General features: G+C 36.7%; 1 protein-coding gene across 6 annotated transcripts in view; it reads left to right on the top strand.

Moving 5' to 3' along the window:
• Window positions 1-17,495, top strand: part of igdcc4 (immunoglobulin superfamily, DCC subclass, member 4) — a 148,483-nt gene extending 130,988 nt beyond the window's left edge. For 2 of the 6 annotated variants that reach the window (XM_072565131.1, XM_072565130.1), the window contains exon 19: window positions 813-17,495. In XM_072565131.1, coding sequence (XP_072421232.1) covers window positions 813-1,511 — 699 coding nt within the window. In that variant the 3' untranslated portion in view covers window positions 1,512-17,495. The remainder of the gene's footprint in view (window positions 1-812) is intronic. The other 4 variants (XR_011955905.1, XR_011955902.1, XR_011955903.1 and 1 more) reach the window with 4 other exon arrangements.
• Window positions 17,496-18,975: the final 1,480 nt, after the last annotated feature.

Genomic DNA, 18,975 nt, shown 5'->3' on the forward strand with positions numbered 1-18,975 from the left:
AGAGGAGCTGAGAGGTGATGTTGAAATAGTGTTGGGTATCATCAGTGTACATGGCTGCTTCATAATCTGCAAAAAGCATTGAATCTGTGCAAAATGCACATTCAATTTGATAGTATCTGAATGGATCTCTTCTGTTGTAGTTTAGGCTTGGATTTAATGTACTTGCTTTAATCCAGGCATACTTGATTTAAGTTCCCAGCTTAGTGAGAACATTACGTGGGCAAGAAATCACCAGAATAACAAGTGAACGGAACTTGCTGCAAGTAAATACACAGTTATCAAAGATTAGGTGATGTGTAAACTCTTGCTTTGGATATTTAAGTTTTTCTTTTTGGAATGAACCAATAACTTTAAATTTTTGTTCCCAAAGCTTTCGAGTACTGATGTTTGCTTCACCTCATGTTTGGTTGTGAACTAACTGAATCAAGACTGATTGTGTAGTGATTTGTTAGCAATTGCAAGTACCAGGCTAGTAGAAGGTGAACCAAATGGACTTGGGTCTTTTTTAATCTAACAATTACTATGTTAGTATTCAGCCACTTTCAATTTGGTGTATTAACGATATTACTGGAGAAAGTGACATATTGTCATTCAGTATTGATAGTTTCATTGTTTGTGGAACTGCTGTATGTATAGATATTTATTGAAGTTTGTGAATTTGGTGTAGGCTGTCATGTTCAGTCATACCATGTGTCAGGTAAGTTATCCAATTACAGAGCATGATGTTGCTTAAATAAGAATTTGAATCTTTCAGATAGGGATTGAAGAAATGCACACAGTAAATTAATTTATTTTCTAAAATTTTCAAACAGGGTGCAGAAAGGGACAAACACCAGCTTTCAGATGTGAATCGTATTGAAGCTGAAGTCATCGTTCATTCTGAATTGTCAGCATCAGAAAGAAACTCCACTTGTGAGGACCGAGATTGGCAGAGTAAGGAAGATCTACAACTTAAGTCCATCTCCGTTTCATCTACAGAAAATCTTCACAGTGAGAATATTTCTGTGTTATCTACTGAAAACTGGAAGAAAAAGGAAAACATTGAGAGTGAGTGCACTGCTGTTATACCAGCTGAAGATTGGAATGAGGATCTTCAAAGCCAATGTACTCTTGTTTTGCCTGAGAAGGACAGTCACTCTCGTGAGATTTGCAAGGATTCTTTGTCTCCTGTTGCAAATGAAAGGATGAATTGCAGTGATGCAGAAAAACATAGGGATATCACCGATATTCAGGGCAACTTATCATTGCATTCTAAAACTAAAAGTAGCATGATGAAGACTGTTGAATCGCATGGGCTCACTAATAGTTTTGAGAGCATTAAGGATTGGAAAAGTTCAATTAATGGTTTTACTTTAAAAAACATAAACTCAGAATCCTCATGCCTGAAAAATGCAGAAACTCGACCTTCTAGATGCCAGACTATGCTCACAGATGGGGACGATGTTGCTCATCACTTTATTGCCTCCACTATCTCTACTACCTCAGTCTCTGAGAAAGACTTGTGTCCATAATCATCAACACAATACTAACTTTCACAAATATTGGGGTGTATCCTACAACTGCACACTCTGTGAGTGCCTATTATCACATCTAGTAAGGATTCTTGCACATTATTGAGTCAATGAAGAACCTGAGATCAGTTACTAGGTTTCTGTATCTAATATTTTAAGTACATGCTCCTCTGTGATGGAATAACCTTTTTTTTATTTTTTGACAGGAATTTCCCTTATTTAATGTTACAAAGTGGAACTGTGTTTTCGAGTAGCATTTATAGTACTCTCACCTTTCTTCAATACAACAGAACTACCTCATATCTGTTAAAATATTGAGTAGTATTGTGCTGCATTAGTTCTGTAGTTTGTTGTTACAGCCATTTTATTTTTATTAACTTTGCACAGGTTTCAAAATGGCATCTTCCTATTTCTAACTGGAATGATTTAAAACAACCAGTGCTTGATGAAATACTAAAACAAAACTAAATGTAAGGAACAGATGCACGTGCACCTTTTCATTCAGGGTTCCACTATATCTGTCAAACCTAAAAATAAAATCAAATGTCTAGCTATTGAGTAATTATGAGAAAGACTTCAGATATAAATATGTTGAATGTTACCTTTTTCCAAGAAAGGGATGCTAAATTGTAGCTATTGCTGGTATTTCATCTTCTAATTGGTGAATTTGGCTTGAAGATGTGTTTGTATCTTGTTGGAGCTGCATTATAGTCGGCAAATGTATGACACACATATTAGGAATATTCTTCTGTATTTCTGCCAATCAGATGCCATTGCTTGAGCAGAAACTCCAGGAAAAGAGAAGCAATTAGTGTTTTCACCGAATCTATGCCAGAACAGCACCAAAACCGCCAGTAATTAATATTTTGATAATTTATCAAGAATTTTTTAAAAATCTGCAAGAGGTCTGATGAGGGAGAATATTTAAATCTGAAGTTTAAGCCTTAATTTGAACCCGTCACCATCTCTTAACTGGGATAAAGTGAGGACTGCAGATGCTGGAGGTCAGAGTCGAAAAGTGTGGCGCTGGAAAAGCGCAACAAGAATGGCTTATGCCCGAAACGTTGACTTTCCTCCTGGGCTGCTGCCTGACCTGCTGGCTCTTCCAGCACCGTACTTTTAGACTCCCACTCCCATCTCTTTAACTGCAAAATGAAGATTATGCATGATCAGGGTATAATGACACATCCTTATGTGCAATTTAATAGCTTTTGATTCCGGATGCAATGAATTAATTGGACCACCTCGTTTGGCAGTTGTAATAGTTCATTTAAAATTAAAGAAACCAGTGAATTCATTTTTAATTTTGAATGAGTGGAAAAATCTGCATTTTGTAAGATTCTTTTTGCCGATCTTTGGAGACCCATTATTGTACACATTTCTTTGACAGTAAGGAAACATTTATTACGCTTTTGCCTAATGCTATGGAATGGTTGCTGTTCTAGGAATAGGACTAGCTCAATCTACTTGTTGAGCCTACTCTGCTGTTCCCTTAGATCATGGCTGATCAACTACCTTTATGCCACTTTGCTACACTATCTTCATTTTTCTTGATGTCATTAATATCCAGAAATCTATCAATTTCTCTCTGGAGTTTGCTCAATGACTGAGCTTTCACCGTCCTCTGGAGTAATGACATCCAAAGATTCACCAACCTCAATGAAGAAATTCCTCCTTGTCTCAATCTTATAACAAGGAGTAGGCCATTTAACACTATGCCCCTTGGCTCTAGGTTCACCAGGAAGAATAGACATCCTATGTACATCTCATCAGAAGAATTCAGTACATTTCATTGTAATCATCTCATTCTTTGAAACTGTAGAAAACGCAGGCCCAGTTTCCTCAGTCTCTCCTCATAAGACAATCCCTTATCTAATGAACCTAGACAAAAATGCCCAATGCATTTCTACAATTCTGTCTTCATTGACTTATTTTTGTCTCATGATGTGATTGGTTCTCTATATGAACCCGTAAATGCAAAAAACTACATTGTGCAATTTTGCAACAATATGTTATTTTGTTGTACCAATCTTTTAGTGGAAATGTATAGTTGGTATAATTATCCAAATGCTATGGAATGAATTGCATTTACCAGGATTTTTGTATGCCAAACAGTTTCATTTCTGTTTTGGTCATAGTTCCTAATACTTTTAATTGTTTCTTAAGATTACTAGTCGTTGTTAGTATCAAGCCAGTAGAATTGTTCATTAATCATTTTAGATAATGTGCAAAATCAGTGAATACAAATAAACTGTATAACTAGTACTGTGCTTTAAAGAACGCACATTGGAAATGTTACAAGTCTGCAGTCATTGTCTAGTAGTTTCATGTGCAACAAATGCAACTTTAAGCTTGTCCTTGAAACCATTTTGATTTGCATTTAGATTGAGTAACCTCAGATACAAATTTCACTTATGCATTTTCCTTGTCACACCTTTAACTTTTCTTTCAATATGATTTTTTTCCAGCTTGGAAGAGACCAGTTCACCTTCTTATAGGAGCTCATGGGTACAGATTCTGCTTTCCTGGTAATTGAGAATACTTATGGAGAAATTATTTTTTGTGTCCATTGTAAAATGCTTTTGGGTTAAGGGAGTGTGATGGCTTATAACAATTCCGTCAACAAGCTAGCTGGTTTGTTAGCTAGTACTAGTCCTGAGAATCATTAGGTACAGGACAAACATAACTATTTGAGGACTGCAGCATTATTGTCACCGATTAATTGTGAAGAAAAATGGGACAATGGGGGTTCAAATTGGTCCATATCCATTCTCTTTCAGGTAGGTAGAAATTAGTGAATTGTTGGCACTGGATGCAAGTCCATTGTTACATGGAAATCAGTTTGGACCACATTCCTTGACACTGTTGGAAACTGATTCTTGTAAACTGATTTTGAAGGAAGGAATGTGGGAGTTCTGGTTGTGAATCCTGTGGATATGGTGGAACACAGTTCTGAAGAGAAAAAGCATTGAAGAACTCATTTGATTAGTGGTGACAGAGGCCACTAAAAAGAAATTAAATCAGCAAGGTCTGTCAGGCTCTTGAAGTGACTAGTTTGTGGAAAGTGTCCTTTAGAAGTTTTTTTTTCATGATTTACTTATTCAAGGGGTCTGGTGCCTGTCTTGATATCTGTGTAGGATATTTGAAGTCATTCACAGGGATAGGAGGGATGCTGGCTAGTCAGCATTTATTGCTGATCCCAAATTGTCTTTGAAAAGGTGAACCAGTTCCAACAGTACTTTTAAAAAAAACTCAGCACCATCCAGATCAAAGCAAGCCATTTCATTGGTACTGGAGTCTTTCTGGATTAGGTACACCCACATTGTTGTTGGGCAAGGGTTTCCAAGATTTTGGCCCAATGACTCTGAGGAACAGCAGTATGGTTCCAGGTCAATATGGTGCATGAATCAGAAGGCAATTTGTACGTGGTGTCATTTCCATGCATCTGCTGCCCTTGTTATTCTAGATAAAGGTCTCTGGACTAGAACATAGTCACAGGAGCCATGATGAACTTCTGCAGTCATCTTGTAGATAGTGTTACAGTATGTATTGCACCCATAGTGCATTGGTGATGGCAGGAGTCCATGTGAGAGTGTGCCAATAAAATGATTTGCTTTGTCTAGGATGGTACTGAGTTTAAGTGTTGTAGGAGCTGTATTCATCAAGGCAAGTGGAGACTGTTCTTTCACTTTCTTGGACTTATGCCTTGTCGATGATGGCTTTGAGACGTCAGGAGGCAAGTTACTCGCTGAATTCCCAGCCTCTAACTATTCTTGTGGCCACCTTATTTATATTGCTGGTCCAGTTGAAGACAATTGTAACCCCCAGGATATTAGTTGTGGGGAATTTAGCAAAGGTAAGGCCTTTTGATTTCAAGGGGTGCTCAGAAATAGTCCCATTGATTTGGCATCAGGACTAATGCTTGCACAGATGGGATACAGGTTACCACACAAAATTATGTTTTGCACCTGTTTTATTCTGAAAAATACACACCAAATTCTAATCATTAATTTTTATTTGGAACTCTACGGTATCCTAGAACACTGGTGACCAGGATCCCCCTTTAACAAGGCTGTTCCTGTCAGAAATTGATGAAAATTCTCATTCTTTTATAATCCAGTATACCTAGTTACTTCTTTTAAATCTCACATTCACGGATCCAGGTCCTAGACCTAGATAAAATATCCCAAATTGGATTCAACCACATGGAACAGCATTCCCAGAATCTTCCTTTAAAGGCTCTACTGTATATCCTATGGTTATCGAGTGTTTGCTTGATATCAAAGTTTAACTTGCAACAACTCGAAAGTCCTTTAGTCTCTTAAGTGCTGGCAAAGCATTCTTTCATATGAATGTTTTCTTTTAGTTCATATTGAGAGGACAAACTCATTCCAAAGTTATAGCAAGACAGTTTTAGTATTGTATGCACGTGTAAATGGCACACTTGTAAAGGAACATACTGGCTGATTGGCTGAGTTTAATCAATAGATTGGAACTCTGATCACATGAGTAAATAGAAGCTGTTTCTTGCATTTTATTTCAGATTTAAAGTATTGAGCATAATTATTAGGTATCTTATCCAGAAACGTCGTACTACAAAGAATTTATTTGATTGAGTTATCAAAAACATTTTTGCACAACACTTATATGCATTTAAACTGCCCTTTAGCTAATTTGATGTGAAATGAATCTATCATTTCCTCATTTCGTGGAAAGCATTTTCTTAGAATAACAATAAAAATTTGCCTAGTAGGAAATAACATGAATATTATTTCAAATAAGACTTTTCTAAGTCTTCTGTGTTACAGATTCGTAGAGTCATACAGCATGGAAACAGACCCTTTGGTTCACCTTGTCCATGCTGACCACGTATCCCAATCTGACCTAATCCCATTTGCCAGCATTTGGCCCATATCCATGGAATGTAAACCCTTCCTATTAATTTACCCATCCAGATGCCTCTTAAATGTTGTACTTGTACCTGCCTTCTCCACTACCTCTGGCAGCTCATTCCATACACGCACCTCCTTCTGTGTGAAAAATTTACCCCTCAGGTCCCTTTTTAAATCCTTCCCCTCTCACTTTAAACCTATGCCGTCTAGTTTTGGGCTCCGCCTATCCGAGGAAAAGATCTTGGCTATTCACCAAATCTATGTCATGATTTTGCAAACCTCTATAAAATCACCCTTCAGCCTGCAACCTCAAGGGAAAAAAGCCTATTCAGCCTCTCCCTATAACTGAACTCTCCAGTCCCAGTAATATCCTTGTAAATCTTTCCTGCACCCTCTCAAGTTTAAAAATTCTATATAAGGGCAACCAGAATTGTACAGAGTATTCTAAAAGTCTTGTACTGAAGTCTGTCATTATCGCAGTTGATGTTGTTACTGGACAAATCCAATCCCAGGCTGAAACCTGGCTTGATAGATCATGTTTTGTTTTTGTTTTTAGCAAGATGGTCTTTCACTGAAACACAAGCACACAAAATATTGCCTATTTAGGTTTAACAATAAAACAAGATATTTATTATGCAAACAAAATGAACAAAAACAAAGAGCATTGACTAGTACAGCACAGTAGAGGCCCTTCAGCGTTCTGTTATTCTGGCCTTCTATCCTACTCTGAGATCAGAATAACTTGCACATCCTTCATTGTACTAACTTCCATGTGCCTATCCAAGAGTCGCTTAAATGTCCCTAATGTATCTGACTGTACTACCACTGCTGTCAGTGCATTCCATGCACCCAGCACACTGAGTAAAGAACCTAGCTCTGATACCTCCCCTAAACCTTCCTCCAATTACCTTGAAATTATGCCCCTTCATGATGGACATTACCACTATGGGGAAAAAAGTCTCTGGCTGTCCACTGTGTTTCTCAACATCTTGTACACCTCTATCAAGTCACCTCTCATCCTTCTTTGCTCCAATGAGAAAAGCCCTAGCTCCCTCAACCTTTCTTCATAAGACATGCCCTCTCGTCCAGGCAGCATTCTGATAAATCTCCTCTACACCCTCTCTCAAATTTCCACACCTTTCCTATAATGAGGCGACCAGAACTGAATACAGTATTCCAAGAGTGGTCTAACCAGGGCTCTATAGAGCTGCAGCATAACCTCACGGCTCTTAAACTAAATCCCCCTGCATTCTTAACAACCCTATCAAGCTGGGTGGCAACTTTGCGGGATCTATGGACGTGGACCCCAAAATCCCTCTGTTCCTCCACATTGCCAAGAATCCTGCCTTTAACTCTGTATTCTGCATTCAAATTCGACCTTCTAAAGGGAACGACTTCACACTTTTCCAGATTGAAGTCTATTGTCAGCCCAGTTCTGCATCCAGTCATTGTCTCATTGCAACCTATAACAGCCCTCCACACTATCCACAACTCCTCTGACCTTCATGTCATCAGCAAGCTTACTAACCACCCTTTCACTTCCTTATCCAAGTCATTTATGAAAATCACAAAGAGCAGAGGTCCCAGAACTGATTCCTGCGGAACACCACTGATCACTGAGCACCAGGCTGAATACTTTCTATGGGCTAGCCAATTCTGTATCCAGACAGACAGGTTTCCCTGTATCCCATGCTTCCTTACTTTCTGAATGAGCCTACCATAGAACCTTCTCAAATGCCTTGCTAAAATCCATGTACACCACATCCACTGTTCTACCTTCATCAATGTGTTTTGTTATATCCTCAAAGAATTCAGTAATGTTTGTGAGGTATGACTTGTGAGGAGAAAGTCACAGTGGCCATTTTTCTGACACTCAGCCTGACTCTGTGGGTCAGAAGGGAAGGGGGGGAGAATTGGAGAGCAATACTGATAGGAGATTCAGTTGTGAGAGAGACAGACAGGAGAATCCGTGGTCACGAAAGAAACTCTATTTGAATATATCATAAAGATATCAAAACGTGCTAAAATACAACCCCACTAATCCCTTAAACACTCCTTCATGGTACTTTCAATTTCCTTCAAATTTACATCTATTAGTCATAATTGAACTGTGACTTCAATGCCCTGTTTGAGAACCTAATAGCCTCCTAGAGTCGACATGCAACTGAGCTTAGACCTTCTCACCTTAACCCCTTAGAAATTTTAACCAAATCCTTTTTGTCTGGAACATTTAAACTTCTTACACTGAGATTTCTTAATCATGCTCAGCTACCTCCATTTCTCAAGCAACTGTTTTATGCATCCAATTTCAGCCAAGACTTCTGCAAATTGGCCCAAAGTGAGATAAAAACCATACAAAATCAATGATATGGATGCTTGTCCTAAGTCTCCCAAAACTTATAAAATCTTCTATCTAAAGACCTATGTAACTATTCTGTTCAATTTATTCACTCATAAACTCTCCCAATGTAAGTAGATTCCTATTAATTTCTATGAACTATCTCTCTGGATGTTTCTTTAAAAATTACCATGGCTAAGTAATACTTACAAATTAATCATTGAATCTCTTCAGATGCACAGAAAACTTCTATGTTGCAGGTTCAAAATTCAAATAATCCAACATAAATTATTCAAACATAAATAAAGACACATCCTAATCATGCCTACCCTCAATGAAGAATGGGAATGTATGTTTAGGACGCACTTTCAGTACTCATTCGTTAACACTAACAATAGTACCTTGTTGAAATTAAACAGTGAGTTAAACAGCAACTTTGCATTAGTTCTTTGGGACCACATCCCTCAGTGTCTTTCTCGTGCTCTCAACAAAGCATCTTTTTCAGGCACATGAATGATTTTCAAATTTGTGTCACAAAGCTTTACTAAGAAAATTAAAGGATTTTGATTTGTATAATTAACAGTTTCTTCCGTATTGTTGATGTGTGAATCTCAAAATGGTGTACAACGAGCACAAACCTCAATGTTGTCTTCTCCACTGCACAATATTTTTGCGCGCAGGTGGTTATTTTCTTTGTAAAATTACTGACAGGTTGATCTTGTCATCTTGCAATAAAACTGCACCTACCAGCAGTGCTGCTGACATCAACAGGTGGGTTGAATTGCCTCTCAAAATGAGAAGCAGCATCTTTGTTTTGTAAGTACAAGTTTTAGTGTTCAAAGGCACTGTGATACTCTTGCATCCATTCTAATTTTTAATCTTTTTTTAATAAGTCTGTTAAACGTGCAATGACAGTGAAGTTCGGAGCAAACTTATAATAGAAGATAACGCAAAATTTTGTGTGCTGTCCCAGGCATGAAAAAGTCCAAAATAGCCAGTACTTTTACCTATGTGCTACTTGGCCATATCCCATAGTGCAGCCCAAATAAGTCACCTTTGCCTCGGCAAATTCACCTTTTGCCAGATTGATAACCAAATTGGCTTCTCGTAGCCTATAAATAGCTCTGTCAAATGGTCAAAATGTTCAGCCATAATCGAACAAAGTATTAATCTAAACAACACAGTAAAATAGTCCTTCAATAACTTTATTGGTTAGCCGTTCAAATAATTTTCATTCCAAACAACATGACTTTGCATTGATAAAGTTGATATTACTTAGACTCCAGCAGTCAATGGGACTTGCCAAATTGCACGGGCCAATATGTTCAGTGCAGTCCTCCAATTTCTGAATAGGATATGTTATCACGTTGACTTTGTAATAATCAATACAGAAACTTTGTGACCTATCTGGTTTTGACACCATGATGGGTGAGCTCCCACTATGATGACTTGGTTCAATAATGGAATTGTTCATCATGAGCCTAATCACTTCCTTCACTTGAGCTAATCTCTTGTTTGAGTCTGTAAAATTGATGTGTTGAAGGAAAAAGATCTTCTATGTAAACATCATGAGTAGCCAAAACAGTTTTTCCTGGTCAATTCTGAAAAATTAAATCATAATTCTTTAATAGCATTCATAAATCACTTCAATAGTTTTCTGGAAGATAACATATGCTGGGTAATCTTTTAAACACCTCCATGTTTTCCAAACTGGTGGAGGGTCAATTTTTGGAATTTCAATTTCTCATTCATTCTCTAATTGTTCTGATATTTCTATTTCATTCCTTCTTTCATTGCCATAAATACACATTTTTCCTGAATATCATCCCTGTTGTAACATATTTTCAACATGTTGACATGACACACCTGCTAATTCTTTCACCTATCGGACTACTCACTTCATAATTCACGTAATAGAATTGCTTTTTGACTTGGTAATGTTCTGTAAATCTTTCTTTTAGACGTTCTTTAGTCATAAGTAACTACAATATCTCCTCGTCTCCAGCAGCAGAATTTCAAACTTTGGCCATTGCTGTTTAACTTTTCAATTACTTCTTAGCCAATCACATGTTTTGGTCAGTTTTCCTCTGAAGTCCAAAACATGGATTGAAAGCACAGTCACACAGTTTGGTTTTTCAGTTTTTATTTAATCAATTTATGTGGTCCTCTCGCATCATGTCCAAAACTGACCAAAACATGCAATTGGCTAAGAAGTATTTGAAAAGTTAAACAGCACTTAAAGTTTCATTAAAGTTCTCAATTTCACTATTAGTATTTCTTGTTTTTCAAATAATAACCCTCTGGTATTGTTGCTGATTCAATTTCTCTGTAGGTTTTTTTGAGAAAACTCTTAATTCCAAATTAGTTTGTTGCAATTTCTATTAAAGAAGATAGATTAAATATATCAACCTCATTCCTTTCACCTTCATTTTTAGTTAAATTTTCAAAACCCGAGTCTAATATCCGAATCATCTCTCTAATTCACAGACTCCTTTTCTTCCTATCTAATTCAATAGGCATGAGATCTCGTAACAACACTGCCAGGAAATAATCCGAGATGTTCCTCTTGTAGCCTTTAAATTTCTTCTACCGCTTGTGGTTATTCCATTACCCTTAGAGAACCCAGTATCATGATTGACCTGCTCTCCTATCGCAACGTCTTGGTTAGTTTACCTCCTTAATTTGACGTAAAGATCTCCCTTTTGGGATAACGTACTCAGAACCTGTATCCTATATAAGTATATCTTTCTTCAGAAAAGAGGACCAAAACTTTTCACAGTACTCCAGTTATAGTCTGCAAATGTTTCAGCAGGATTTCCCTATTTTTATACTCCATTTATTATAAACAAAAGGAATATTTATCTGCTTTCCCACTGAATTATCCGCAGAGCTTGGATGCTAGCTTTTTGTGATTTATACACAAGAACACCCAAATCCTTCTGTTAGTCTGTTCAGTCTCTCTCCATTTAAATAATACTTAGTGGCTGTATTTTTCTTGCCAAAGTGCATAACCTCTTATTTTTGAACATTATATTCCATCTGCTAAGTTTTTCCCTGCTTGCTCAACAGCACCTTTTATTAAACTCAGTTTATGGTCTGTTTTAAACAATTTGGGATATCTATACCTTGACAGCTTTTTCAGTTGTTTTTGAAAAAGGAAACACTAAGCTGGTTATTCTGCCTGTTACGTTCAAGATTATATCCTCAAGCAAGGGAAGGCAGTTAATTGTTTTCATGCCAAGATTGATAAATCTAGATTTCACTGACAGTTGTAAGCTCAGTAAGTAATGAGAATATTACATCTGCTGTACATGTTGTGTGCTGAGTCAATAGGAAATTCTACAATCAGCCGAATTGTAAAGAGAGGCAATTGCTAAATATCTTGAGATTTTACCTATTGAGGAGTGATAAATGTTGTCATTGCAAATTTTCAAGTGGAGCAATTTAAAAGACAAGGAGTGAGATTTTCAAAGTTGGAAAAGAAGCAAATTTCTGCTTAAAACACTTCTGGAACGAGCAGAAATGATGAGTGGTATGTTTCTCCAGTTAGAAGATTGAAATGAAACTCTTAAGGTGTAAAACAAAGGATGTGGCTAACCCTTTGCAGCGTAACCCCCACCCCCTCCCAAAAAAAGGATCATGCTGGGAGAATGAACGAAGGCTACCAACATAAATGCCTCGTCCACTGTACACAGCTGGAATACTGTAAGATAATTTCACAGACCTTTCTGTGCTAGCCGAGATTGGAAAATTCACCATCTAACCTTTTAATGCTGTACAAACTTGTAAGGCACTTCAAATGGTCCATCCTCACACTGTCCTAACAGTTTTCCCAACCATGTAATGAATATTTATGAGGCTAAGGGCTGCTTTTTGCATTCTAATCCTTCACTCATGTCCTTAAAAGTGCTCAGCTCAAAAACTACCTCTAATCTCGTGTTTGACTTATTACATGTGAGTGAAACCACATGAATGTAGTCTTAATTAATCTCAACAACTATAACTTCTAACCTCTTTTATTATAGTACTCCTTCATATCCATTATTATTTACTTTTTCTTTCTCCCTCCAAAGCCCTAGGAGGGATGCATCTGTGCTCGGAATAATGAATTAGTGGAGAATGCACTGGGTGAATTGTGACACTATGACATGCGAATAGTGCCTTGTATGTGGTATATATATGTTGTTCAGCTGGGCACCTCATGTTGCATCTCAGGTAATAACCAAAGGTCAGGCTGGTATTGGATCTGTCCTTAAATGAAGGAGGTTTTTGTAGTATTAAGGATATGTTGTGGGAATTGGGTGCTTTGCCAAATGTGTTACAGACAGCAGCTTGCTTGGAAGAGTTACTGTATACAACATTATTGAAAAATTTGTATAGACCATCACCAATTGTGTCCATCCGTGTCTAGAAACTTACGGGTAATAGGACGCTAAGGCTGTTACTTAAAATGATTGAGGCAGATGTTTAGAATTGGCCTATTGCTTCTGACCTCAACAAAATGGTTTTTAATTTCTAGGTAAAAGTGGACTTAGCATATCATGGACTGTTGAATCTGCATTTACACTGATTAGTGGCCACGAAGCAGTTGTAATGACATGGCTGGAGTGGACCTCTGCATTGTCTCTAAGTACCTTAGCACATCAGAGTTCTCCCAAGTCTCTTCAAGGTATGCATAGTTGACAAGAAATTGTCTGCAAATCAGACTGTTTCAACAGTGGCTTACTGTCACTAATTCAAAAAACAGTGACTGTTAAAGGCTTCAATTTATCAAGGAGATTGGGATAGACATCTGATGCTAAAGAAGACAAGGACCATTGAATAGCCAACAGCTACTATTAACATATTGACCAATCAATGTGCCCACCAGTCTGTTTGATAGTCACTCTATTGTTGAATAAACTGTTATATTTGTATTCAGGAGATGCCAGAGGATTGTTGATTGCCAGGGGCCACTTAGTCTAGCTTTAAAGTGTTAATTTTGGTAATGTAAATTACCTTGACATGTATAATAGAGTTTAGGATTACAAGCAACATTTCCTTTCAGTTGTGTGGTTGTGTGCACAGCATTGACTTCCAGTTCCAAAGGCCTCTGCTGCACACATATCTCTGAGGTCCAGCAGAAGAACATAGCAGAAATGCTGATTACAAGTAATATGTACATTCAGTGGTATTTCTTGCATATTCTGCCCTACTTTAAAGTATCTTGGAAAGTTAGTGAAAACTAATTTTCAAGGCACCAGTGACTCTAAAATTGGCTACCCAACCCTGATCCTGAAGTCTTGGGAAAGGTTATTAACTGTGTATTTCAAATCATGCATGTATGTTTTGCTGTCCATTTGTGCATATTGCTAGTGGCAGCTTGAAACAGTCCTACTGAATATAATTTAGTGTTGTTGTGATTTTTACAACACAAGAGATATTGCCACACCTATTGTAGAATTTGGTTGCAGATCTCTGGCCCAGTCACTCTGGTAAATTAAAGCCTTTAACAGTCACTTCTTTTTGAATAAGTGTAGACGTGGATGCCACTGCTAATTAGGGTTTGGTTTGGGATAATGGCTGATGTAGTCAGACATACTTGATGTCCTCCTCACCTAACAGTGTTGCTTCTCAACTATTAGCTTCTGCTGAACTAGTAATTCTGAATACTGAGATTATAACGCCAGCTAAATGAAATGACACTAAATGGATACAAATTACAGAAGATTATGTGAATGGTGTTATTTTGTTATTTATTTACATTCATCTATCCCCAAGTGGTTTCCTGCTCCATTGAGCCATTAATAACTCCAGTCACAATGTACGGGGCATAGATTTATGAAAGTCAAGACATTGATCATCTAATTTCACATTCGATCATGGTTGGTGCATTGCATTATAACATCTATCTTGACTCTGTGTTTCAACATGGCACTTTAGGCAGGACCCAGTGTCTTAGAGAGAATGCAGAAAAGATTTACTAGAATGCTACCAGGGATGAGGGACTTCAGTTAAGTGCAGTATTAGTTCCTGCAGCATATAACTAGACTAACATTCACAGCAGTCTGAAGTTACCAGTTTCAGATATCAAATTGGTTCTTGCTGTTGCCAATGAGCAAGGCTCACTTGGTCAAAAACATTCTACTTTAATGTCATAAATTTAGGGCATTCCTACAGAGGGCGGTACTGCAGAGCGAATAACAGAACTATAACTTGGTAGTGAAAATTCTCAAAAACAGACACAGTAATGCTTTTCTCCCACAAAGGTAGGTTGCAAGGCTTTGACTTGCAATATCATAATCTATGTAACATCAACAAACACTACCTCAAATGAGAACAGTTTCTCTTCTCCTATTGTACAAAAATTATTTACTGGATTGCAACTGGCTTCTTGTGAAATGGCAAATCCCAAGAGGAAAATGGGAAACTAATCTTATGACTTTGGAACTTGAAGAACAACCCTTCACCGTGTCAAACCTGACAGACTTCTTTGTTAAACAGACAGCTTTTTTTATTGGCAATGGCACAGCAATTTATTTGGATTTACCTTTGACTTATCCAGATAATGTTGGACTCTTGAATATTATGTAATTGCAAGCAGAAAATTATAAATTGCAAATGTTCATGGATTTCTGTCTGTGGTGCCATTTTTAAAAAGTCACAGGAGCAGAATTTTTTTATATATGGATAATGCAGGCTGGAGACCTGTTTTATAGAAATAATTTATGGAGTGAATGATACATTTTTCAGTAGCTGACTTTATTTGTATTCTGTACTTGTAAAACATGTATAATAATGGTTGCTTAACCATTTTTAAACGTTTTCATCTGCGCTTGTACTTCTGACTACAAATTGAATCTGTTACAAGATCAGATGATGACTTTGGAGTCCAACACACCTTTTTCACTGGCAGTCTGCAGGTGAAGACCGGAAAATAACCTATTTGAATGATGTACATGAGATATTGAGACCTTATCCTCAACGATTTGTGCATGAGATTACAGTTGACCTGGCTGTCTGTAAATCAAGCATGTATAGTCATATTAATGTGGCAACTTTGTGTTATGCAACTTTGTCTCTTATGAATTTGAAGGGAATATGTTGAACCAAATGGATTACAGCATTTAGACTTCATTAAATTTTCTCTCGCACTAATTATATAAATAGTTCAACCTGTCATGAAAAGAGCCATTCTTGCCAACAACACCTCCTTTGCAAATTAGTCATCTGTGGGTATCTTCTAACATCCTTTTTTTTGAGTGTGTTCTCAACATTAACAGGAATATAAAGGGTATTTCTGTTCTAATGATGAGTTGATGGCCTCATTAAGGGTATTAGCTTGGAGTAGTCACTGAGCCTGACAGCATGAGATAGATTGCTTTAACATCAGTAGAGGCTATTGTTAAGACAAGGAGCACTTCAGTGATCTTGTGAATGTTCAGTTCTCTCATAATGTTAGGCACTGTAATGCTCAAATCAGTCCCCAGTTGCTGACATCAGGATTTGCTGTTTAATTTGAAAAATGTTTATTTTAAGCGCCAGAATAAAAGGGAGGTGGGAGCAGTGAGGAGAAGCAGATTTTGTTTATGCAGAGGTATGTGGACATTGCTTATGCAGCTATTCCTGCTTTGATTTAAAGTTATTTCTAGTGTGCACTAATCCAAATGTAGTAGTATAGCAGTATCTGATTCCCCCTTGTATTAAAGCTAGAAAACATCATTTCATCTTCCTTCTGTTGCACACTTAGTGCATTGTTAGCTAGATTGAATAGGTGAAGCCCTGCATACTGGGATACTTTATTGCCTGAGTGTATCATGAGCTCCAAGTGTAATGCAGAGATTGGAGAACTATTTTTGAATTAACTCTCGTACTGAATAATGTTTACATAAACAGATTAGCTTCACTTTAACCACACTTGTTTTACATTTTGCCATTTTGCATTGCTGACTGGTAAATATGCTGCATATGTGGAGGTTCTGGCATGCAAGTGCCACAGCACTATTGTCTGTTGTGAACATACACACCAAAAACAAAATAAACAATGATATATCTGATCACTGCAGACTTCAAATACATACCAATCTCAGATTAGTACATTGAGTGTAACTACATTCTTTTTATTTGGTGCTGTTGGAATATGCCTCATTATTATTTACATACAGAAAAATTTGCAACTACTATTATAAAATGTAATGGAACTGTTAAATCCAGCCATTTTGACTGTCAGTTTTCTAATTTTATGAAAGTGGATGTGGATAAACAAGGCTAAAACTACTTGAGAGTCCTGCAACACTATTATCTACCTTTTATTGAAGTTAATGTCAGCTCATCTACTGACTGCAATCTTAATTCTCTGGACTTGGTTTACTAAAGTTACATTTTATATGTGGATACTGCGTTTATAATTGTGGTACAAAAAACATTAGGCAGTCCTACTTAGTTTTTACTTTAGAACTATCAATTTACTGCTGTGCTTGCTGAAAAAACTAAATTGATTGCACAACTACTGAGGGCCTATTTATTATTCTGATTGCTTGTTAAATTTTTAACATCTAAGAGACTTGTGAAATAATGTTAAAATGTGCTTTATTTTGTGTTTAAGTGAACCAAGATGACTAAGAAATGTTCATTTATCATTTTCAAAACTTAGTGTGCAAATTTCTGGTTAAAGTGTTTGAAGTGAAGTATATGGCTTTCTCCATACCATATATATGCATACTAAACTCTCAAATCATTTTAGAAATGTGAATAAAACTGAATTGTAAAATTGTATCCTTGTGTATTGTTTTTTGCTTTCCATCCTCTGTCCACTAATTTTGTGACTTGTACAAAAACTGTTACTGATGTATTACCTATTTAAGAGTATTATTGCATTATGATAAAAAATAGAGACACTATTAGAACAATTTTTCTTTGTGGGATTAATGTATTGTAAAATTCCTACTATACAATTGTATACACTTCATTGCTGCTGTTGTGATCAAGATCCAAAATGTTTCTATTTACCTTGACCCTAATTTGCAAATCAGTAAGCCTACAAGTCCTAATAATATAATTGTAATATTTGGTTTGTTTTGAGATTTACAAATTTAAGCTAAAAAGGGTTTTTTTAAAGTTAGTATGGTTAATATTAGAGGGAAACTAGAGTTCCATTTGGATAAATTAGTTTCATTTCTTCAAGGTTAAGTGTGCTATCTTCCAATACTTTAGAAAATAATGTAATACATTGTATGTTGTAACAGTCCTTGCTGTATGTAAACTTTCTCAAGGTTGGAATATTTGAGTTAACTGATGTCAGCATCTTCAGTTGTACCTTACTTTTACAATGTTAAATCATGCACTAGCATGTTCGAATTTCTTTATGTAGTAAGCAAACAAGTTTTCACGCTCATGCTCTTGATCTTTCAGTCTATTTAGTTCCAAATAAGGCATCCCTCTATAGTAACTGTGTGGTATAACCAACTCTGATTCATTATGATTCTCTACTTGCATAAAAATGTTTGCACGAGTATTATCTATTTACGGGTTCTGATAGCAGTGCAGAGAAGCTGTTTATCTTTTTCACGCATAGCATATTCAACTATGTGCTACCCAGCATACTTCATTAAAAATAACTAGTTATTTTGTTGCAAACTGTTCCATGCCTTCACTGCACCCATTCATCTCCCTGTTCTGCTTGTGGAAAAAAAATGCTTTTGTTATTGAAAAGGTTCCTTTAACAGTTCTAAGGGTGAAATCTATATGCAAGTGAACAGAATGACAATTTGGAGGGGGTGAAGGCAAACCTCATAACAGAGCATAGATTAGAAAATATACACTAATACATGCATTAATAATAAAATCCTTACTGCAAAAGCACAACTTGAATTTGTCTATTATTTCTATTTCTACACTTTTTTAATGTTTGCACTATTTCTTGACACAAATAGTCGAGGTTAGCAATAAAAATTTGTGGCTGGTTTAATGGATAGCCAGAGCAGTGATATTTAGGCTAAGGAATGTATTGATTGGTTAAACTCAGAACTTCAAGTGGATTTTCTTTTAGCTCAATCAACTAATAGTGTCGAGTATTTTCTGCATGGAACGTGGTAAGTCTTCAGATGTAAAAGATTCCACTAGTTGTTTGATTTAAATTTAGATAAATAAAGTTGTTTAGAATCCAAGGATCTGTACCTATTTTGGAATATCCCAAGATTCATGAGTTTGTTTCTGTTCGTAATCAAGGGTGCCCATTTCAAGGGGGATTTCAAGC

The sequence above is a fragment of the Chiloscyllium punctatum genome, chromosome 48, assembly GCF_047496795.1.
Source record: "Chiloscyllium punctatum isolate Juve2018m chromosome 48, sChiPun1.3, whole genome shotgun sequence".
NCBI lineage: Eukaryota > Metazoa > Chordata > Chondrichthyes > Orectolobiformes > Hemiscylliidae > Chiloscyllium > Chiloscyllium punctatum.